A 23,836-nucleotide genomic window follows, 5' to 3' on the forward strand; every position below is an offset into this window, starting at 1 on the left:
AAATCATTGTGGAGCTGGCCACATGACCTTGTTAGACTGCAATGGCACCAACCTGGAGTTCTTCTTTCATAATCAGGGGCCAGTACTGCCATGGCAATAAGGCACTCAGGAGCTGGGTTACCTTAGACAATCTCATCCTTAGAACATCTCCTGCAGGGTCTTTCAGAGTACCACAGAAGAGACGCATCATCCAGACACGAGGGCGCCATTCTCCATGGTCCCTCCACCAAGACACATAGCAGCACAGTGATACTTACACCCACATCCAGGTTCTAGATGGCCCATCCCCAGGGGAGCTTGGCGATGTGCCCAGTCCCCTGCTCCTCCATCTTCGCATCTTCATCAATCTTCTCTCCTTGAAGTTTATTATTTGCTGAGTTGTCTTGTATTAAAAAGGAAAAAAAAAAGAAAAAAAAGATGGAAATGTTTTTAAAGAAGTACTTGCTGATTTTTTTCCACAGATTGGGAGAAAAAAAAAATGTTCAGATTAAACGGCATAATAGTTAACCAAGGCGTCATGTGTCTTTAATGCCAGCGAAAGGGGTGTTGAGCTGGAATGAGAGGTGAGCAATGACTGTGGTTGGGGTCCCGAGTCATGTGACTGTTTTTTTGCAGTTCCACCTATTTATGTGCAACTTTTTTTACATGATTTATTATTACCTATAGTAAAGCACATTGCAGTGCAGATAATATGGGAGCATCGGGGTGCAGAAGAGGCTGGTATGCTTACCTTGCAACACAGGTCCAGTCTTTGTTCCCCCTGCCCGGGACACTGTTATCTGCATGAAGCGTGTTTTGTTTGGGTTTCTTCTGGCTCCGCTGCTTTCCATTCACAAACCAAGAACACAGCAGCAGGTTTATTGGCTCCCACATAAATTGACCCAACTGTGTGTGTTAGAGATGTTGGGGCAACGAGCAGTGTGAAGGATTCAATGTTGTCTGCAAAGCAGAATGGATAAAGCAGAATTAATGTGCTCAATGCTAACCTATGTAAGCAACAGAGATGAGGCTGGACTTGGTGCTGACCAAGCTTGGCCAAAACTTTGACCGCCACCACCCCCCTCCTCCCGACCCAATCAGTGTCAGAACTTGCAGCAGGGACATTCACCGCCTCTTTGTGACATATAGCTGTAGGGTGCTACAGATTGAGTTGCGAGGAGAAGGTGGCGAATAGAGTTTTGGGCGAATTAGGTTCCCACCAAGCCCAGCCTCATTTCCAGTAGGTAGGGTGGGTACTACAGGTATTTATACAGCGCCGACAATTTACGCAGCACTTTACATAGTTGCACATTCACATCAGTCCCTACCCTCAAGGAGCTTACAATCTAAGCTTCCTATATCACATGCGTACATAGAGGGCCAACTTAAGGTGCCCACACACCTTACAATGTATCTGCAGATTTTCTGTGGTCAGATGGAAAAAGTGCAACAGATTGGCCCAGGTGGAGATCACTCCATCCACACAGTTAAGTGCAGATGGAGGAATCTGTTACACCTTTTCCATCTGACCATAGAAAATCTGCAGATAAATTGTAAGGTGTGTGGCCTGCTTCAGAGAGGAGCCAATTAGCCTACCATGTCTTTGGAGTGTGGGAGGAAACCGGACTACCCAGAGGAAACCCACGCAAGCATGTTGAGTGTTGCTGAACTTTGGGAAATGTAGGACAAGGCTCTCAGGTGTGAATGGTGCCTAAGAGGTTTAATCTGAGTAAATCCTGCTACCTCCACGCTGCCCTTCGGTCTCCCATCTTAGGCACTGGCACCATACAAAGAATTGTACAAGGTCTACAGGAGTCCAGGCACAGGCCACTTGGACAAGGACTATTACATGTCAGGTCAGTGGGGGGTAGTTGGGAGCTATACAAAAAATATGAAATCAACTCAAGTTTAATGACCATACAAAAGCAATGTGCACTATTAATAGCCGCATCCTGATGGTGCTCAGTACAGATGATACAGGAACATTTTCCCTTAGTGAAACTCACAGAATCTCGGTGGGAAAATGAGAAAGTTATATGGTGCACTTTCTACTCTTACACTTGTTTATTGCTGTACCTTTGTACGTGTGTTCCTGCACATCAGCACATCCGATTATTTATGACCTTTGTGTATTTTTATGGCATCATATAGGTAACCTTTAACTCTGCGACTGCCAGGAAAGGTGGAGACAGCTGCAGACATGTTTGTAACTACGAAAAACATACAGAAGAGTATGGAAAGGAGAAAAGCGTATGGAAGGGTATGGAAAGGAGAAAAGGGTATGGAAAGGAGAAAAGGTTATGGAAGGATATGGAAAGGAGAAAAGCGTATGGAAGGCTATGGAAAGGAGAAAAGGGTATGAAAGGTTATAGATGGCTATGGAAAGGAGAAAAGCGTATGGAAGGCTATGGAAAGGAGAAAAGGGGATGAAAGGTTATAGATGGCTATGGAAAGGAGAAAAGCGTATGGAAGGCTATGGAAAGGAGAAAAGGGTATGAAAGGTTATAGAAGGCTATGGAAAGGAGAAAAGCGTATGGAAGGCTATGGAAAGGAGAAAAGGGTATGGAAAGGAGAAAAGGTTATGGAAGGATATGGAAAGGAGAAAAGCGTATGGAAGGCTATGGAAAGGAGAAAAGGGTATGAAAGGTTATAGATGGCTATGGAAAGGAGAAAAGCGTATGGAAGGCTATGGAAAGGAGAAAAGGGAGTGGAAGGTGGTTAAAAAAAGGTTATGAAAGGCTATGGAAAGGAGAAAAGGGTATGGAAGGTTGTTAAAAAAAAGGGTATGGAATGCTATGGAAAGGAGAAAAGGGAATGGAAGGATATGGAAAGGGGATATGGAAAGGAGAAAAGGATATGAAAAGGTTATGGAAAGGAGAAAAGGGTATGGAAGGATGCAATTCCACCACCTCCATGTTCATTGGCAGGAATGTTAAATGCAAAGTTCAGGCTGCACTTTTGCTGCCACGAAGCAAGTATTTCTAGTGCAAATATTACAAGCTCTAGGTGTTCTTTTGCACCCAGCATCCTTCTATAAGAACCTTGTCAGTAGACCGGTATAGGCCGGGGACTAACTGCTGATTAAAGAAGCCTTGTAGAGTCCATCTTTCCCACCTTGCTCTGCCAATGGAGAGAAGGTGCAACAGAGCAGAAAAAAGTTCAGACTGCACTAAAAGTGGTTAAAAATGTGGCCCCCGCAAAGAAGATCCCTAATACCATTGCTGGTGCCCGTGCCGCCAATCACTGCTTTATTTAAGAGAAAACGTCCCTAAAAGAATCTTCTGAATCCAACACTTCCGGTAATGTAAATGCCTGGTCCCCACCAAAGGGCACGGTAGTCTTAAAGGGATGTTTGTCTGAAAGAAAGCAGCCATTGGTGGCACGGGCAGCAGGAGATGGTGAGCATTACGTATCTTCTTTACAGGGGCGTCTTAACGTCTTGAGTCCCAGGTGCTGAGATAGCAGCTACTGGGGCTAGCAAGAGACCTAGTCCATTACACGTCCTCTATGCTCAAGTTATTAATAAAGAAGTATTTTGGATATGAAATGTGGTGCTGCTTTCTGTCACCTTGTGGAGTGTAAAGAGAAGCTCTGGCTTGTACCATCTTACAGAGCTGGTGAGGGGGTTAATCATCTTTATGTCTTTTGTCACGCCACCTGTGATTGTGATCAGCTCGCTGTAAGTAATCATAAAGGGGCAGATGACCTGCAAGTCATATTTCAGTTATTAGTGAAGCATAGTAGAAGGATTCACCTCCTGTTTTTTTTATATGATCGTGCCGGTGTTCTATCAAAGTTTGTGACCAGTGACGTGGTCGCACATTTAACGTAATCCTGCCCAGTTTTTCCGCGGTGGAATGTGTGACCACCCGTTAGGTGAAGCATTCCAATGCTTTGTCAGCTGTCCCAGGGCAGAACGGCATCGCAGATCGTATGTGCAGGAGGACCGATCTGCCCTGGAACAGCTGATGTGACCACGTGACCAGTCACACATTCCAACCCAGTCACAATCTTTGCTGGAACACCGGCAATGAGCTCTCCCATGTTGGAAGGACATGAGTGGGAGCCTCTGGGGTCTCTTTTGCTTTGCAAGGTGCTGCCAGTGTTAACTTTGTGAACAAGCATATAGGCAAGAAGGGAGCATGGAGATGACATCATCATTGTGCTGCTGCTCCTTCAAACCTATCTCCAGGAAAATAAAAATCCCCTTGCAGTGGGCCTACCCTACCACATTGCAAGGGTTAAAGTAGTATTAAGCACTCAAACTTTTTTGAATAATGAGTAATAATTGAGTAACAGAACAGCGAGATGCTGGTCTGAAAAACAAGTTTGTAGAACTACAAGTGACAGATCAGCTGCAACGCTGATACGTCACAGTACTGACAAACAGGGCTTTGTGGGAATTGAAAAATCACTCCATTCTTCTTACAATTTGTTTTTATAATTTGGATCAATTAACTCGGTGTCATCTCCCAAATTCCTGTTTTTGCTGAGATAATCCTGCATCCGTCTGTAAGAAAACACAAATCCATCTATCAAACCAAGCTTCTTCTTTAATGTATTGAGGAGAATCAACTCCCAAATATTCGATCTTGGGAAACCCCTCTCCTTCCATTTTTAGACACACCCTATAAATTAGACCCGGCTCAAACCTCGGCTTTCCCGTCAATGGAATACACAGTACAGAATTTCAAGTGTTTGAAACATCAATGTATTCTTCCCCCAATTCTCCAGTTCTTTTCAGGTGGCCTGGAGATCCCATTTTTATAGCATGTAACAGAAAAACCATAGGCAGGACCTCAGCGAGTTGTTCTTCTAACTCTCCTTCTGAGAAATAAATATTGCCAAGTAGCCAGGCGAATGACACCAAATATTTGAAAGCTTCATTCCTGACTTCTTCACCCACAAGATTTTAACATTTTATTCTGGTTCTTGTCCCCCTCTGAGACTTCCGAGTCTCAGTCTGCAGACATAATTCCAAAACTTACAGACATCATCTCGGTCCTTATTGCTGTAGTCCGCATTTGCCTGGACCTGGAACTCCTTCCACCAGCTATACCTAACATCACTGGTCTGGGTTCTCTGAAAAGTCCCCAGGCTGTTTAAACTTTTCCAGTGTTTTGCTTATTGTATTTGTCTTGTATAGTGATTGGCATAACCCGGATACAGTGGAAGACATCCCCATGTTTAAAGATCTGGTGGACAAAAGGCTAGAAGGACTTTTTAGTCCTCTGCTTTCATTCGCAAGGCCCTGCTCTGCAAACTATCATTGCAACCACGTCCATCTGCCAGTTCCTAGCCATCTGGGCTAAATTCATGTCCTGGGATCCTGGTTCTTTCCTAATGGATAGTTCTGTCCTCCAGCAGCTGGTACTCATGCATGTGGCCCTACCTAATTGTGTTGACAGGCGAGCGATATTCTACACCAATATCTAGAATGGGCCTCCTCTCGATACAGGTGCAAAGAAGACTTTGGCTCAAATGTTGGTCTGCAGAGCATCAGTACAAGAAACATCTCTTGTTTATGCCCAATGGGAATACCTGGACAAATTAATCAAGGAGGCTACGGGGGGACAATACCTTTTTGCCCAGAAATTTTGTAATGGATGTGGTTAAGTGACTATGATAAAAATGCCTATTTCAATATATATGTTATTGCTCCTGTTCATATTAATTCTTAATCAAAATGGCTGCCTAGTTAGTTGCTAAACTTAGCACCCCTCCCCCCCATTTTTATTCTGACTCTGTGTCACCGTGGTTTATTTGTTCACCGATAGTGTGCACGCTTTTCCGACATATATATGTCCCTGGGACAAATTCAGTAGAAAGTGTGCACACTATCGGTGAACAAATAAAACAAGCTGACAGAGTCAGAATAAAAATACTTCTTTATTGTTTCGCATTGTTGTGTTTTATATAGGCAGCTGATAGTGTATATGTAAACATAACGTTTGCGATAGCTTTCTAGGTTATGATTGGACTGATTCATTAAAGCGTAACCTCCTTCCAGGGTGCTGACGTCTCGTCTTGGGTGTTGTTTCTCCTGGAGGCGCCATCTTGGTTTCTATTTCTACTGCGTACTCGGGGGGGAGGGGTGCTAAGTTGAGCAACTAACTAGGCAGCCATTTTGATTAAGAATTAATATGAACAGGAGCAATAACATATATATATTATAATAGGCATTTTTATCATAGTCACTTAACCACATCCATTACAATTTAAGGCAAAATCTACATCTGGGAAATCCTCTACTCCCGAGGCTAAGAAGCGTTCCTTATATCCCTCTCAGTATTTATATACTATATTGCCAAAAGTATTGGGACGTCGGCCTTTACACGCACATGAACTTTAATGGCATCCCAGTCTTAGTCCGTAGGGTTCAGTATTGTGTTGGCTCCTCCCTTTGCAGCTATAACAGCTTCAGCTCTTCTGTGAAGGCGTCCACAAGGTTTAGGAGTGTGTCTATGGGAATGTTGGACCATTTGTGAGGTCAGGTACTGATGTTGGATGAGAAAGCCGGGCTCGCGGTCTCCGCTCTAATTCATCCCAAAGGTGTTCTATGGGGTTGAGGTCAGGACTCTGTGCAGGCCAGTCAAGTTCCTCCACCCCAAACTCGCTCATCCATGTCTTTATGGACCTTGCTTTGTGCCATGGTGTGCAGTCATGTTGAAACAGGAAGGGGTCATCCCCAAACTTTTCCCAGAAAGTTGGGAGCATGAAATTGTCCAAAATGTCTTGGTATGCGGTTGCCTTAAGAGTTCCCTTCACTGGAACTAAGGGGCCGAGCCTAACCCCTGAAAAACAACCCCACACCATAATCCCCCCCTCCCAAACTTTACACTTAGCACAATGCAGTCAGGCAAGTACCGTTCTCCTGGCAACCGCCAAACCCAGACACGCAATATATATATATGTGTATGTATATATTTATATATATATATACATACATATATGTATTGTATTTCCGTATTTTACTTTTTGCCCGGAGTCCAGCTGATTTGTATAACTCTTGGCATTGAATACAAACAGCCTCAATTTAAATGTATATGTATGATAATTCTTGTCCTATGAGGAAATAAAAGATTGTTGCTATGAGCAGTTCTATAGGTTAGAGGTCCAGTCAGTGAGCGTGAATACCGTTGATGTGTTAGGAGGTGAACACCCTTAGTATAAACAACCTGGAAAGTGAAATGTCTTAAATGACTTTAAATTGTCACTGTGAACGTTGTGTGTAAACTTTTATTGAAGGTGTTTAAAAGGTAAAGAAGACCGTCCGGACTCTATAGGCCGTGTTCAGTGTACACAGCGATAGGAGAGATCGTCACACGATAACACAAGAATTCCCTTTTCCTTATTAGAGCTGAAAGTGGAATCTCAAGAGAAAGAAAAGCCCACAGCTCAGCGACTAGAATAACGCTTGAAAATGGTGAGCACTTATTGGTCAGAACGGTCACCTGACCACGCTGCCCAATGAGCAGTGCTTCTTCGCAAGAAGTGAATGTGGTTTTTGTTTTAGGAAACTCCATTCATTTCAAAATCAAATGTTAAAATCAAATAAAATTTCAAGCGGGATTTGTCCAGTCCCCAATGGCGTTATCGAATGTTCCAGTGTATGGCCGGCTTTACAACACACCTTTATTTCCAAATGGCATTATTGTGAGAAAGATCCATCTACAATGACTATCTGAATTGAATATATTTTGAGTGGAGGGTAATTACAGCAATCCCTTCAGAGAAATATACTGATCAGCCATAACATTATGACCACCCACCTAATAATGAGTAGGTCCCCCTTTTCCTGACCCGTCATGGCATGGACTCCATTAGACCCCTGGAGGTGTGCTGTGGTATCTGGCACCAAGCTGTCAGTAACAGATCCTTTAAGTCCTGTAAGATGTGAGGTGATCGGCCTCAATGGATCGGACTTGTTTTTCCAGCACATCCCACAGATGCTCCATGGGATTGAGATCTGGAGAATTTGGAGGCAAAGTCAACACCTCAAACTCATTGTTGTGTTCCTCAAACCATTCTTGCAGTGTGGGCGGCACATTCTCCTGCTGAAAGAGGCCACTGCCATCAGGGAATACCGTTTCCATGAAGGGGTGTAATTGGTGAGCAACAATGTTTAGGTCGGTAGTACCTGTCAAAGTAACATCCACATGAATGGCAGGACCCAATGTTTCCCAGCAGATCATGTCCCAAAGCATTACACTGCCTCCTCCTGCTTGCCTTCTTCCCATAGTGCTTCCTGGTGCCATCTCTTCCCCAGGTAAGTGACACACACATACACCCGGCCATTAACATGATGTAAAAGAAAAATTGATTCATCAGACCAGGACTCCTTCTTCCATTGTTATGATGCTCATGTGCCCATTGAAGGTGCTTTTGACATTGGACATGGGTCAGCATGGGCACTCTGACTGGTCTAGGCTACACAGCCCCAAACACAACAACCTGCAATGCTCTGTGTGTTCAGACACCTTTCTATCAGAACCACCATTAGGCCCCATTCACACTGAGCGATTTATCGTGCGGTAATTCCCGCGATATCGTGGCTATTTACCGCGCGATATCGCTCTCCAATGCATTGCAATGGGGCTCTGTCTGTCGCGGGTCGTGCGTCGCTACAGCAGGACCCTTTTTGGAGCGGATTTTGCCGCGATTCTAGCTTGCTCAATGCAATGCAATCGCTCAATGTGAATGGGGCCTAATTTTTTCAGCAATTTGAGCTACACTAGCTCTTCTATTGAATTGGACTTCACGGGCCAGCCTTCCCCCCTCACCTGCACCAATGAGCCTTGGCCGCACACCCATGACCCTCTCACTGGTTCACTTGTTTTCCTTCCTTGGACCACTTTTGGTCGGTCCTGAGCTCTGCAGACCAGGAACACCCCACAAGAGCTGCAGTTTTGGAGTTGCTCTGATCCAGTCTTCTAGACGTTACAATTTCATCCTTGTCCAAGTCCCTCAAATCCTTTACACTTGTCCATTGTTTCTGCTTCCAACACCTCAACTTCAGGGCCAAAATATTCACTTGCTCCCTAGTATATCCCCTTCCAGGTGTCATTGTAATGAGAATCAATGTTAAGGTGGCCATACACTCTATGGTTGTACAGGGATTAAAAAAACGTACGATTTGCCTATCTTGGACAGGCAGATCGCACTCTCGATCATCGCAAGCCCGCCTCCCTGAGGGGCGGGCTTCCGATGACCGCAATGCTGAACTGGCAGTGTGCTCGTGCGCACACCGGCCCGTTCGGCATTTGTCTTCCGAGCACCGTTCTAACCAGCCGAGAATCGTACGATTCCCGGCTGGTTTTCGAACATGCTGGTTCGACAGAAGACGTGCGACCGTACAGTAGAAACGGTCGCACGTCTCCGTTCACACTGCTCGATTATCGTACGAAAAACCGATCGCATACGATTATCGTACGATAATCGTGCACCTTCACTTCACCTCTCAGTGGTCACAATGCAATGGCTGATTGGTGTTTGTTGCAGGGTTAGAAGACCTCATCTGTGTCTCCAGCTCTGATAAAACTACAAATCCCATCATGTATCTGCCTCTTGGAGCCATGCCTTTGGCTGACAGTTTTTCAATGCCTTATGGGACTTGTAGTTCCACCACAGCTGGAGTGCCAAGGTTGCCAACCCTTGTTATGTGGAGTATTTCTGATCCAGCCGCTTTCTCCATTTCTCCAAAAGTCGTAACGCTGCAACTTTCTAATTGCTTTCCTATAATTGTTACATTATATACTATACTGTATTCACATTCTGCAACACATCACAGAAACAATGAGCCATTTACAGAAGTCCCTCTCCAGGAAGGAGTTTACTGTATAATATCTTCATAAGCTACAATCATACAAATACAGAGACGTCTATCCAAAACCGACAACAAAGACTTCAAGGAAATGTCACCATTCGGAAAAAAATGATAATAAATGGACATTTTACATATAAGAAACAATGTGCAACGTATGACCCCGATTCCAACAAAGTTGGGACGCTGTGTAAAATCTACATAAAAACAGAATGAAGTGATCTGCAAATCTCATAAACCCGAATAATATTCACATTAGAAAATAGTAAAACATATCAAATGTTTAAACTGAGAAAATGAACCATTGTAAGAAAAAAAAAAAGGTAATTTTAAAGTTGTTGGCAGCAATACGTCTCCAAAAAGTTGGGACAGGACAACAAAAAGCTGGCAAAGTAAGTGTTACTAACAAAAGAGCCGGAAGAACATTCTGCAACTAATGAGGTTAATTGGTAATAGGTCAGTAACATGATTGGGTATAAAAAGAGCATCTTAGAGAGTCAGAGTGTCTCAGAAGTAAAGATGGACCGAGGTTCACCAATCTGTGAAAAGCTGCATCTAAAAATTGTCCAACAATTTCAGAATAATGTTCCTCAACGTAAAATTGTGAAGACTTTAAATATATCATTATCTACAGTCCATCATATCAAAGGATTCCGAGAATCTGGAGAAATCTCTGTGCCCAGGGACAAGGCCGAAACACAATATTGGATGTCTGTGATCTTCGGGCCCTCAGGCGGCACTGCATTGAAAACAGACATGACTCTGTGATGGACGTCACTGCATGGGCTCAGGAATACTTCCAGAAGTCACTGTCTGTGAACACAGCTCACCGAGCCATCCAAAAATGCCAGTTAAAGCTTTATAATGCAAAGAAGAAGTCATGTCTGAATATGATCCAGAAACGCCGCCGTCTTCTCTGGGCCAAAGATCATTTGAAATGTTCTGTCACAAAGTGGAAAACTGTTCTGTGGTCAGACGAATCGAAATTTGATATTCGTTTTGGCAACCATGTGTGCCGCGTCCTCCGGACTAAAGGGGAGAGGGACCTTCCGGCTTGTTATTAATGCTCGGTTCAAAACCTTACATCTCTGATTTTATGGGGGTGCATTAGTGCGTATGGAATGGCCAGCTTACACATCTGGAAAGGCCCCATCAATGCTGAAAGATATATGCAGGTCTTAGAGCAGCGTATGCCCCCATCAAGACAATGTCTTTTTCAGGGAATGCCTTGTATATTTCAGCAGGACAATGCTAAACGGCATACTGCATCTGTGACAACAGAATGGCTTCGTAGTAGAAGAGTCCGGGTGCTTACCTGGCCAGTTCCCAGACATTTACAGAGTGTCGTTGTAAGAAGAGGGGAGGCTACATTGGGGGTAAACATGGCCCTGTCCCAACTTTTCTGAGACGTGTTGCTGCCATCAATTGAAGAATTACCTTATTTTTGTCCTAAAATGGTCCATAGCCTCAGTTTAAACATTGTATATATTTTCTATTGTGAATAAAATCTGAGTTTATGATATTTGCATATCACTTCATTCTGTTTTTATGTATATTCTACGCAGCGTCCCAACTTTTTTGGAATTGGGGTTTTATTATTTTTATGTGCATTGGAGCCAGTAAAGCATTGCAACTGTGATCAGTGGATGGCGGGTGCGATGCTCTGGCTCCAGCAGACTCTTCCTCTCATCCATGTCCGTGCCAAGGTATGGCCATTCAGCAACATGGAATGGAGGATGTATGAATGAATTACAAGTACGGCGACATCGCTGTCCTTGTATTCCATTAAGAACTACTAGTCCTTCTGTCGTGGTGGCTGATGGGACTTGTAGCTTCTCCATTCACAGATCCTGTCAAAGCAGCGGCAAATGGATGACGCATGAATGTGGACAGAGTAATGCACAGCTGTGCCGTATTGGAGCCTACGGGGAGAAGAACCCTGCAATTCAGGTAAGTGCTGTGGGGGAGAGGGGTTTCCATTTGACCATGTTTCATGTTACACCCCGAATATTACAATATAACATGAAACATGATCAGAGAATTAAACTTCTCCTTTAATATATTGCAGCTTATTGGCCCTCAGATGAAGGAGCGGCATTCCTTTTCATTTTATTCTGGCTTTTTTCCCCTTTTCTTGTAGTCTCTGGGTCCATATTTACCCGAATACTCTCCTCGTCATTCAGTCCCCTCATCTCCTCCCAGTGACATCCCTCATCTGCATCTCTCCATCTCCCACTCTGTAGAACAATCTCCCATTGTTGCTCACGGCTCCTGATTTGCATACACGGGTATGTGGCATAGAACGCATCGAAGCCAGAAGATCAGCATGGCAGAGGAGCCGGGCAACTGGCACTATCACAAAGAGGTCAGCAATGGCAGGTGCCCCTCTTCCCCCCGGATGTCATGGCAGTTTTTGGTTCTGCAGATCTCTTCACCCCACAGAGCAAAGCGGGTGCTTCAGAAATGCATTGAGTGATGCCGACATGGAAGGGACGAGGAAGGGAAAGAAAAGAAGAAGGGAAGGGGAAGAAGGAGAAAGGGAAGAAGCGGAAGGGAAGGAAGGGCAAAAGGAAGAAGAGGAAATGGAACAAGGGAAAGGGGAAGGGGAAAGGGAAGAAGAGGGAAAGGGTAACAAGGGGAAAGGGAAGAGGAGGAAGGGGAAAATAAATAAGGGGAAGAAGAGGAAGGGGAAAAAAGCCATGCTTGTACATGGGGCACCGATTACCCTAAAGACATGACGGTAAATTAAAACATTTTTAATAAGCTGCAAACCCTTTTTTAGGTATCACAAAGAGAGGGAGAGCAGGTTATGTGATGCGGACAATCCCTGCACTGTGGCTGCTGCAAATTATAGAACAAAAGAAACGTAGGCCTCATTCACATGGGCAACAGGCTCCACCCCCGCCTGAAAAGCGATCTGCCTCGGACTGCTTTTCAGAGAGCGGTAGAGCAGCGCCTGCCCGGTGTTCGTGAGGTGATACCACTACCTCCTGAATGCTGTTTTTACTTTTCTCTTTTTTTTCATCCCAGTGGGTATTTTTTATTGCAATACTGCGCCACCAGCACAAGCCCACACGGTTGCTTCACAGTCCTAATCATTGCAATGGTTGTGTTAGGCAAGAAGCATCTCCTGCCAAGCGTGTAATGCTTTCTAAAGTTTGCCACACCCCAGCCTGTGTTTAGTTTTAGGTGGGAGGTTAAGGGGTGGTCAAAATATGGATCAGCCATCTGTTTTAACTACCCCTCGGCCCGATTCCCAACTTAAAATTTTTGTGAAGTTAAAAACAGGATTAAGGTGACTTTATTATGAGATGATGATGGCAAAGCCACTGGATAAAATGCAAATGTTTTATTAAATCCGAAAGCCATGGGTCAAGCATTTTTCCTGCCCACGTTTGAGCGCACCTAGTATGCATTGCTAGGCCCTGCTAGAAACACATGGGCTAAGTACATGGAGTCATGTGCATTACCAGTACATGCATTCCAGAATCCTGCTGCACTCTTTACCGGGTATCCCTGTCAGCGTGGGCGCTTGAAGTGACCGTGGATGGCGCCACCAATACTGAAACTTCCTGGTAACGAGGGAGCCATGAGTCGCCTTCCGGCAAATCAGGAAGCCGGGCGCCATGTAGTGACTTGTTGCCCAGCTTCCTGATTGGTAGCTGGCCAATCAGGAAGTCAGGTGGTGAGTCATTACTCGCCCCCTGGCTTCCTGATAGCATGGAAACGGCTTCCCTGCTAATCGGGAAGCCGGGCAGCGAGTCCTTACACGCCGCCTGGCTTCCTGAATGGGACTTTCGGTATCGGTGAATATACCGAAAAAAATATCGGTAGGCATACTCGATACCAAAAAAACAGTATCGGTGCATCCCTAGTATGTATGTATGTATGTATATTTATATATATTGTATATCGTTGGAGCATTGTGAATTAGTTAGCGCAGCTTGAAGCAGACCCCGAAACGCGTTGGCTTTGCTAACAATTTATCATTGCAAAAAATGTATACTTGGAATTGACTATCACGTCTTTGGTGCTTCAATTTTGAATTCACTTAACTCTTTGCAGTATGGACGACTACCTACCATCATTAGAAGAAAAAGAGGACCAACATGACCAGATGATCGACCAGAACACGCTTTGATTTATTTAGAAGTGTAGATAAGAATCATAGCAATTTACAGATCTCCCTTAAGATGGCCATCATCCCGCAAAGCATTGCACTGACCAATCAAAATCTTCCAGTGTTTAGCCAGATGTAATCTCTTGCTGGACCTGCCTGTCTATGGCTCAGTGATATTGTATACAGATTATTATGACCACCTGGCGTTTGTAGGCAAATTAGCTATAATTTGGCGCTGAAGTTGCTAGAGGGCCAGACCATTATAAATAGGGAAGCAGGTTGTTTACCATGACAGTAGAAGTGATATGTTTCTGAAGATACGGGGAAACAACGCGATTTAACAGCCTTTGAACGTGGGATGATTGTTGGCGCTCGGAGCCATGGAGCGAGTATCAGCAAAACAGCAGAATTCGTTAAATGTTCAAGAGCAGCTGTTGTTAAAGAGTTTAAAGACCGGACTGTCAGCCGAAAATCTGGGTCTGAACGTGCGAATTGTGGCCGTCAGCGACTAGTCAATGTTAGGGCAGAACGGGGGAGGGGCAAGACTGGTACAAGACAACAGAAGGGCAACAGTGCCGTGTCACATTCCTCACACCACCTTTCATCATCTCGTGGAGTCACGAGGTGGCCTAACAAAGTACTGATGGGGTGGTCATAATAATCTGGCCACTCAGTGTATATAGTGTGAAGCTGGCGCAGCTCCCTCTGTATTGTGTCATACTGTCCATTTCTTTCTTTCACTTCTCCTTTCATTCTGTCCTATCACGGGGACTGGATGTCATTTTCCCTGAACTTGTCTCACTCCGGTCATCCGGATCCTCCTTCTCCTGACCTCCCTATGATTCATGGTCCCCTCTCTCCTCCCTGTCACATTCTCTCCTTCTCCCACTCTCTATAACAATCTCCCTCCTTCTCCCTCTCTCTGCCATTGTGAAGACAGAACTCCTGATCTGCACGTTTGGGTAAGTGACTCAGAAGACATTGCAGCCAGATAGTCAGCACAACATGTAACAGCCGGGCAACCGGCATTTTCAGAAATGACAGTGGCGCCCCCTGTATTTCTTTAAAGCCCAACTTCAACCATTTTTTTTTTAGTTTTGTACAGAAGGGAGGCCATTAAAGTCTCTGCCTAGTTTTATTGCAATGTGAATCCCCATTGGGGATATTTAGCCTTACTTCCTGTCCCGATCACAGGGTGTCACAAGGACAAGAAGTGATGGAGAGAAGGGCTGTGGAAAAAACTATTTTTAAAGTTAGAGATGTGAAGCATTACAGCATCTGTTCAGTTTGCATTGTTCTCTATATCTTCCTGTACCAGTGACACCACACTCTGTCATCTTATTCTGGTGTCACCAGGACAGGAAATCAGGGGAAGTCACGCCAATGCGGACACAGACAGCAGTATAAACTTGACAGTCATTCTGACTCTTGGGAACTTCACCTACAGAGCATAAAAAACAATTTCATGTTTTGCCTGGAGTTGGGTTCATACTACTCTATCCTAGCAGCCAGGGCCGGTGCTAGGATTTTTGCCTACACAGGCAAAGTTGCATTTTGGCAGTGGTCACCAAGTACAAATGAAAAAGGGGAATCTCCCCTAGGGGCACAGACAGCTATGGAACCAGACGGGGATTTAAAACTAAAAAGGCTTCAGCTAAAGATACCATGAATTGACTACTACTAATTGACTTCTACACTGGCCTCCAATTTAAGGGGCACTTCTACTCTGGCCACCAATGTAAGGGGCACTTCTACTCTGGCCTCCAATGTAAGGGGCACTTCTACTCTGGCCATCAATGTAAGGGGCACTTCTACTCTGGCCATCAATGTAAGGGGGACTTCTACTCTGGCCACCAATGTAAGGGGCACTTCTACTCTGGCCACCAATGTAAGGGGCACTTCTACTCTGGCCATCAATGTAAGGGGGACTTCTACTCTGGCCATCAATGTAAGGGGCACTTCTACTCTGGCCACCAATGTAAGGGTCACTTCTACTCTGTCCATCAATGTAAGGGGGACTTCTACTCTGACCATCAATGTAAAGGGCACTTCCACTCTGGCCACCAATGTAAGGGGCACTTCTACTCTGGCCATCAATGTAAGGGGCACTTCTACTCTGGCCACCAATTTAAGGGGCACTTCCACTCTGGCCATCAATGTAAGGGGGACTTCTACTCTGGCCACCAATGTAAGGGGCACTTCTACTCTGGCCATCAATGTAAGGGGGACTTCTACTCTGGCCACCAATGTAAGGGGCACTTCTACTCTGGCCATCAATGTAAGGGGGACTTCTACTCTGACCATCAATGTAAAGGGCACTTCTACTCTGACCATCAATGTAAAGGGCACTTCTACTCTGACCATTGATGTAAGGGGCACTTCTCCTCTGACCATCAATGTAAGTGGTGACTCTACTCTGGCCATCAATGTAAGGGGGCACCTCTACTCTGGCCATCGATGTAAGGGGCACTTCTACTCTGGCCATCGATGTAAGTGGTGACTTCTACTCTGACCATCAATGTAAGGGGGCACCTCTACACTGGCCATCAATGTAAGGGGCACCTCTACACTGGCCATCAATGTAAGGGGCAACTCTACACTGGCCATCAATGTAAGGGGCACTTCTACTCTGACCATCAATGTAAGGGGGCACCTCTACTCTGGCCGTCAATGTAAGGGGCGCTTCTACTCTGGCCATCAATGTAAGGGGCACTTCTACTCTGGCCATCAATGTAAGGGGCACTTCTACTCTGGCCATCAATGTAAGGGGGACTTCTCCTCTGTCCATCAATGTAAGTGGTGACTTCTACTCTGACCATCAATGTAATTGGCCATTAATATTTTTGCTTCATTTCCTGATTAGTATGTAAACCTCATAAATGCTTTATTCTTTTATTTGAACTCCTTACAGTCCCTGATCACACTAATGTACCATGAGCTGTAGGTCTAATCATTTCAGATGGGATTCCCTGAGACCTCAAAGCTCTTTCAAAGATTTCTCAATGGTAAAAAGGTTGAGAAACACTGCTATAAATAATAGATTCCTCTGCAGTTGCTGCTCCCTCTCTCTGTTTTGTGTTCTGCTAAAATCTGACTTTTTCTCTCCTTTGCCCTAATCATTCTTTCCTATGCCAAATTCAACATCCAAATCCTCCTGACCTCCCTATATGAGTCACCAGTCCCCTCTCTCCTCCCTGGCACATACTTCTCCCACTCCCTGCAACCATCTCTCTGCCTGCAGCCACCAATATCCCCATCCTCCCTCTTCTCTCCTGTCATCTCTACTCCTCTCTTCCTCTCATCTCCCTGTCCTTCTATTAAACATTATCCAGCCTGTAAGGGCAGAGTTCAGAGGGTGGGTGTGTGTCACGAATGGGACAGGCAGGGCAGGAGGAGGGTGTGTACGGTGCACCATGGAAAGTATACAGCTGGGGTGTGTATGGTGCTGCGCTACGGTCTAGGGTGTGTGCTTGCACTTTGAAGAACACTAGGAAATAGTTTTTTTTTCTGCACATAAGTGTGTGACAACAGATGTCATTGTTGGGTCTGGTGTGACGTGCCCAGTGTTGTGTAACTTCGTTTGGTGTTGGGTGACAGGCTGCCAGGTATCCAGGACTGTGTGCAGGGAGCATGGCAGTGTGTTGTGAGTGGCAGTGCTGTGTGTATAGGGGGTAATGAGAAGATTGGTGCTTGGTGTGTAGGAGGTGATTGGGGTGACTGATCAGAGCAAGCGCTGTACAGGTGTGCTCTGCAGTGGTGTGGTGTGGGTGCTCTGCGCTGGTGTGGTGTGGGTGCGCTCTGTGCTGGTGTAGTGTGGGTGCGCTCTGTGCTGGTGTAGTGTGGGTGCTCTGCGCTGGTGTGCTCTGGGTGCGCTCTGGTTGATGTGTGATCTCTGTTCCTCTAGATGGCGCTGCAGTGGATGGCAAAGGATCTCCCGTTATCACTGGATGACTTCATCCCTCGGCACCTGCAGAGGAAAGACAGGTCCACCCACCGTTACACAGAAGACCAGGTAAGGTTACACATTATGTAAAGCCTAAATGTAATTTCAGTATGTTTGGCATAACGACTGCCTGTATACAGTTTTCTTAAAGCGGACCTTCACCCATGAAAATTACTTTTATTCACCTGCCTCTTACCCCGTCCCTCTTACATAATTGTAGCAAAAATAATTTAATCAGTAAATATCATGTTTTAATTTTTTGCGGGGGGCCACTTCCTGACTCCTCGCCAAGGTGAGGAAGACATGGTCCTGCTTACTAACTAGGATGTCTACGCCACACAACTCAGGAGGCAGTTTGCAAGATCTTGCGCATGAACATATATATGCTGCGGGTACCCTGGCAGAGACCCATGGCGGTCTGCACATGTGCATACCCAAGATGGGGGGGTTTTCTCCTGGGCCACCCCACATCTTGAAGTGAAATCCCACACATGTACAGACACACCCTGGATCTCTGCCAGAGACCTAAGACCTGATAGAAACCCATGGTGGTCTGTGCATGTGCAGGATCTCGTTTCAAAATGGCGAGCCATGAGCAAAGCGGTGCAAGAAAAATATCTTCTGCAAGGAAAACTACGCTGGACCCCACTGACTAGTAAGAACTTTTTTTGGTTTTTTTTCCATGAAGGGGAATTTTTTAGAGATTTAAAATTTCATGTTGTCTAGGAAGCAAATCATTTTTGTGAATCTGTTGCAAATCTTTTTTCTACTAGAAGATTCTGCTGGCACCAGCACTTTCTGTTTCAGGCTGACATCGCTGCTGCTAAATGCAAAGAATCAGCTTAGTGTTGTCAGCCTGAAAAAGGAAGTGTTGTTAGGCCTCATTCACACTGCTAAGAGCCCACCCGTACAGATCCGTGCATTGTGCATGGTCGTATCGGGCTGCTCCTGGGAAGGACAGGTGCTGCGTGTGATTGTACGCAGCAGCCTGTTCTTCTCTATGGGAGTACGCGGCCGTACACTCACCCTAACTGCACATCCGTGCAGGTGCGGGATCCATCCTTTTGACGTACGAGAACGGACACCTGCCCCTGCACTGATGTGCAGCTTAGTCGAGCGTACGGCCACGTACTCCCATAGAGAAGGACAGACCGCTGCGTACATTCACACGCAGCACCTGTCCTTCCTGGGAACGGCCAGATTCAGCCGTGCACGCAGCACGGATCTGTACGGGCCGGCTCTTAGCAGTGTGAATGAGGCCTTATTGGCAGAAACTGCAGGTGAAAAAACTTTGCAACTGATTAAAAAAAAATGATTTCCCTAAGAAAACTGTATACATCAAGGCACGGTGCCAAACATACTAAGAGGTGCAGTAATGAAACAGGGAGCCTGGCAGATGGGAGAGGGAGCCCAACAAGCATCATGATTGAATCGGAAGCCATAGCCACGCTCCCTGGCAGCTTTCCAGGCACCAAGGACTGCTGCTGCGCTCTGTATTGCTGAGCCGACTTTGGTCCCCTCCATTGACATTGATAAGGATGCACAGGCACAGAGAAGCCACCCAATTTGTATTGTCGTACTGCCATGGCCACATCTGACACCAGCTACCTACAGGTGCATCTTTCCTTGTGAATTGACCGGAAGGTGCACATTGACCAATGGCACTATCAGTCCAGGAGGATAAGGTTGCAGGTGGACGCCCAAGACATCCACCAGACCCTAGGCTTCTGCATGTTGCCTTGTGGATAATCATGCTCTGCTGGAGTGACAAATCCTTGGTGCTGTAATGGGTACATGTCAACACTACCCTAAAATATCAAGAGCCTGTCTGACCCTTTCTGCCTCCTGCATTTTTCTATTGGCCCATAGGCCTAATGGCTACTATTAGGGTTGCACAGATACCAAGTACAGTACTCGGTACAAGTACCGATACTTTCCAGCTCCGAGACTAGACTAGAGAAAAATACAAAAATTAGGAGGCCGCTGTCATGTGTAAGGCGCACACGGAGCTCCTGGGATTTGTTCATCTCTGCTTTAATGTACGATTTTGTTTTTATAAATATAAATAAAGGGATGCACAGATACCAGTTTTGCGAGTACAAGTACTGGTACTTGCCGAGTACTTACAAGTACGAGTACTGATACATTTTGTTTATTGTCATGTGACAGTTTTTCTACAACAATACAGACTAATGATTTCAGGACAGTGGTGGAGCGCCAGAACCGGGTCCCAGATGCAACCGCTGCAACCCTGGTAGTTCTCGTGTAAATGCCAAGTATCGGCACTGGTACTTCGAAAAGTATCTGTGCATCCCTAGCTACTATGATGGGTGGACTTGCTGGCCAATAGGTTGCAGGGGGCTGGTTGGCTGTTAGCACTCCAGGGAAATGTCAACATTTTGCATATTAGCTCCTTCAGGGGCTCCTGTGACCCCTAAACAGACATCTAAAGCTTTGTATGTGTGTAGCAAGGTGCCTGCATTGCAGTCAGATTGGAATGCTTATATTACTGCCAGGTGCTTTAAACACCATGAAATGTATGTGTAGACAAACAGCTAAATATAGAGTTAAAGTACATATGCATGAACTGCCTTACCTGCCAAAATGTTTGTAACTCTATTCGGTCAGGTTTGTAATCTGGACTCTATACATCCCTGCCAGGCACTATGCATAGTCTGACCCATTTAATTTTCTCAGATGAAGTCAAGGCAATACTGCTTGGCCAAGACTGTGATTGGTTAGTGAAGGAGCAGTAGCTTGCTGATGAGGTCATCTCTCTCTCTCTGTTCTCTCCACCATGGAGCAAGCTTTATTTATTAGATTTACAGCACTGTTCAATGCAGTAAAGCCTGATAGTGCTGCTCCTCCCACTTTTGGTGTACTGGTGTACAAGGGATTACAGGAAGCAAGTAAGACTAAAGCAAATCAAAGTGCTATTCAAAATAAATAAAAAATAGAAGTTACATTTACTCATAAATCATTCCAGCCCCTCTAAAACATTCAGTTGTGTTATTGCCCTCCCTCCCCCCGCCCCTGCGCTGCCCATACTTACCTTTTCCAAAGGCTGCAGCCTCCTGCATTGTCTACAGCCTGACCAGTTCTAGTGCCAGGCTGCTTGTGCATTAATATCTCTTAGACTTGAGTGGGCCATGCCTGTAATGCAGGAGCAACATCCTATTCAAGTCTATGGGATATTAGTACGCAGGGGTGGGCTGTCCGGCACTAGATTTTTACCAGCTGTGCTGCAGACAGTGCAGGAGTCCGCAGCGATCAGAGGAGGTAAGTATGGACCTGTGGGAGCAAATGGGGCAGCTGATCATATGATTGTATAGAGGAGTCTAGGGAAGGATGCTTTTTTTTTTTTTAGTAAATAGGAGCTTGTACTTTTAAGGGATTGATTTATAAATAAGCAAAATTTCAGAAATGTCACCAGCACACCAGTCCTTTTAGGATAGCAAAAGCTTCATTTATTTAAGTTCTTTTGTCATATGACCAACATGATTTATAAATCATTTGCACAGTAAACAGCTGTGCAAAAGAGATCCACAGTGTTACATGGCCACTAGATGAAGCCGGGGATCATGGGTTGTTCCTATGCACCTTGACTCCATCTAGTGGCCCTATAGCCCTGAGAATCTCGTTCACACAGCTGCTCATTGTGCGAGTGCTTTATAAATCAACCCCTCTTCATCTTTTTAGTGAATGCATACGTTGAATAAATGGGGAATAAATGGGGATCACTTGTATCTCTACACAAGTACTTAATAATTAATTGAAGAAATGCTGGCCTGGATCCTTATTTCCCTACTGTTACAAACGTTGCATAGATCCCAAAATGATTCATAATACCCTGAATGTCACATTGAATGGGGTTTATTTGCAATGAAGTTAAAGGCCGACAGGCCAACATCTGGAGGAGAGATCAAAAAGCTTGAGGGTAAGGCTGTTGGTGTGGTTTGTGAAGTGACTGACTGAAGCAGCATGGGGCTTGTCACACATCTGTATAGTGTGCTGGTGGAAGTCTAGAAATTCAATGGAAGCAATCGCGCCTGGATACTCATGAGTTCTGCATGTTGTTGTTCTCCTTATCATCATAAACTCTGCTTTATGCCACGTGTCTGGAAGTTTTAGGTTTAGCCTTATGTGTGTATTGCTGACAGCTCAGGCTTCCTGACACTTTAGAAATCTTACAAGAAGAAGATGGGCTCTGAAGTAGCATATGCAAGACCTAAATTGTTTCTTACACCTGGATGTCATCAAACAGGGGATCTCTGACGATGACGGCCATTTATACAAGGCCACGATGGTAGTCACTTCTGAAGACACATGCGACAGCCCCAGTCCGCGTACGCAGAGGCGGTTGATCCGTTATGAAGGCATTGGGCCGACAGATGAAGACGGAATGCCCTTCGCTTCCAGATCTGTGAGTGTAAAGTGTGTGTGAAGAGCAATTGCACATACGGTGTGCACCTTACCTTTCTGTATTTGATCTTCACAAATTCCCTGATGAAGCCAATGTGTTGGTGAAGCTTGTTAGGTGTTTCATTTTTTTTTTACCCCTGGGTTTAGGGCAGGAGTGGGCAAGCTCCGACCTTCTAGCTGTGGTGCAACTACAATTCTCATTGCAAGATTCTGACAGCCACAGGTGTGACTCCCAGAGGCAGATGCATGATGGTATTTGTAGGTTCACCATAGCTGCAGTATGCCTACTCCTGGTTTAAGGTTTGGGCACTATAACAAAAATATATTGCTACAAAGCCGAATGCTTCTGAATTCCAGAAGATCAGATGTTATTAAGAGATGGATGTATCTCCTGCCGGATGGAGACTCCGCCATTGGCGCATTTTGCCCTCAATGGGGCTCAGTCATAGAGGTATCCTTTAAACATCTGATCTTCTGGAATTCAGTGCTGTGTGGCTTGCTTCCTTTGTTGCTGTGGACTTGGATGTCGGACTGATCCTTAAAAACCAGAGCACTTAAAGTCCATTTCCACCTTTGAAATGGATTTGCATTTATTGTGGTAATGAAGAGGTGCACTGATGATGTATACGTGTGCACATTTTCATGACTCACATTGCACGCTTTCCCCGTTTTTTCAATGAACCATTTATTAGGCCTTTAGCCTAAACATTCAAAATTTTCTCCACAGGAAAATCAGACAGACACCAGGGTCGGATGGTAATTAGGCTTTAAACAGCTCCCCCCTCGCTGTTATTTATTGTAGCATTATCAGTAAACAAGAGGAAGGAAGGATTTGCAAAACACAGACAGACATTTTTACATGAGGAGATGAAGAGGAAAGTTAACAAAAATAGTAAGTTTGTGGGTTCTTACACAGCAGCTGCATATGCCTGTTTCATGTACACTCGGTGCACATTGCTGGCATATGTTTTTAAAAAAAAATACCTCTGCAAAGGTGGAAATGGGCTTTAAGGCCAGTTTATGCGCTGAATATTAGACATGTGCACTGCCAAAAAATTTGTTTAGTTTCATTTTGTTTTAAATTCGGATTTGTGTTATTTCGGGATTCGGGTGCGAAAGCCAATTCGGATTCGGACGAAATTTGTTAGCGGTAGTTCGTTCGAACGTTCGTTTCGTTTTCGTTTCTTATTCGCTTCGTTCATTCGTTCGTTCGTTTGCAGCAAAGTGCCATTTGAGGGGGAAAAATGTTTTTCTTCAACGAACGAAACGAATAAGAAACGAAAACGAAACGAACGTTCGAACGAACTACCGCTACCAAATTTCGGAAACGGAAATTCGGATTCGTTTGCATTCGTTATATCTATAATTCAGAATTCGGATACATCCGAATGTCCGAATTTCTGAAAATTCGTACGAATTTCGATTCGGAACGAAACGAATCGCACATGTCTACTGAATATGAGTCTTGAGTTGTACTTTTGGCTGACAATCGGGAACATTTATTGTTGCACTTACCTGGTGAGAAAATAAAAAGAAAGCCGTTCTATAG

General features: G+C 45.0%; 1 protein-coding gene across 1 annotated transcript in view; it reads left to right on the plus strand.

Moving 5' to 3' along the window:
- Positions 1–14,857: 14,857 nt before the first annotated feature.
- The window catches only part of SORBS3 (sorbin and SH3 domain containing 3), a 69,427-nt gene continuing 60,448 nt past the window's right edge, over positions 14,858–23,836 (plus strand). Inside the window, exons 1-3 of the mRNA XM_018563688.1 lie at positions 14,858–14,884; positions 17,827–17,934; positions 22,130–22,288. Of these exons, the coding sequence (XP_018419190.1) occupies positions 17,827–17,934; positions 22,130–22,288 (267 nt within the window). The 5' untranslated portion in view covers positions 14,858–14,884. The remainder of the gene's footprint in view (positions 14,885–17,826; positions 17,935–22,129; positions 22,289–23,836) is intronic.

Source organism: Nanorana parkeri, unplaced genomic scaffold, assembly GCF_000935625.1.
Source record: "Nanorana parkeri isolate BGI_ZX_2015 unplaced genomic scaffold, ASM93562v1 scaffold686, whole genome shotgun sequence".
Classification (NCBI taxonomy): Eukaryota; Metazoa; Chordata; class Amphibia; order Anura; family Dicroglossidae; genus Nanorana; species Nanorana parkeri.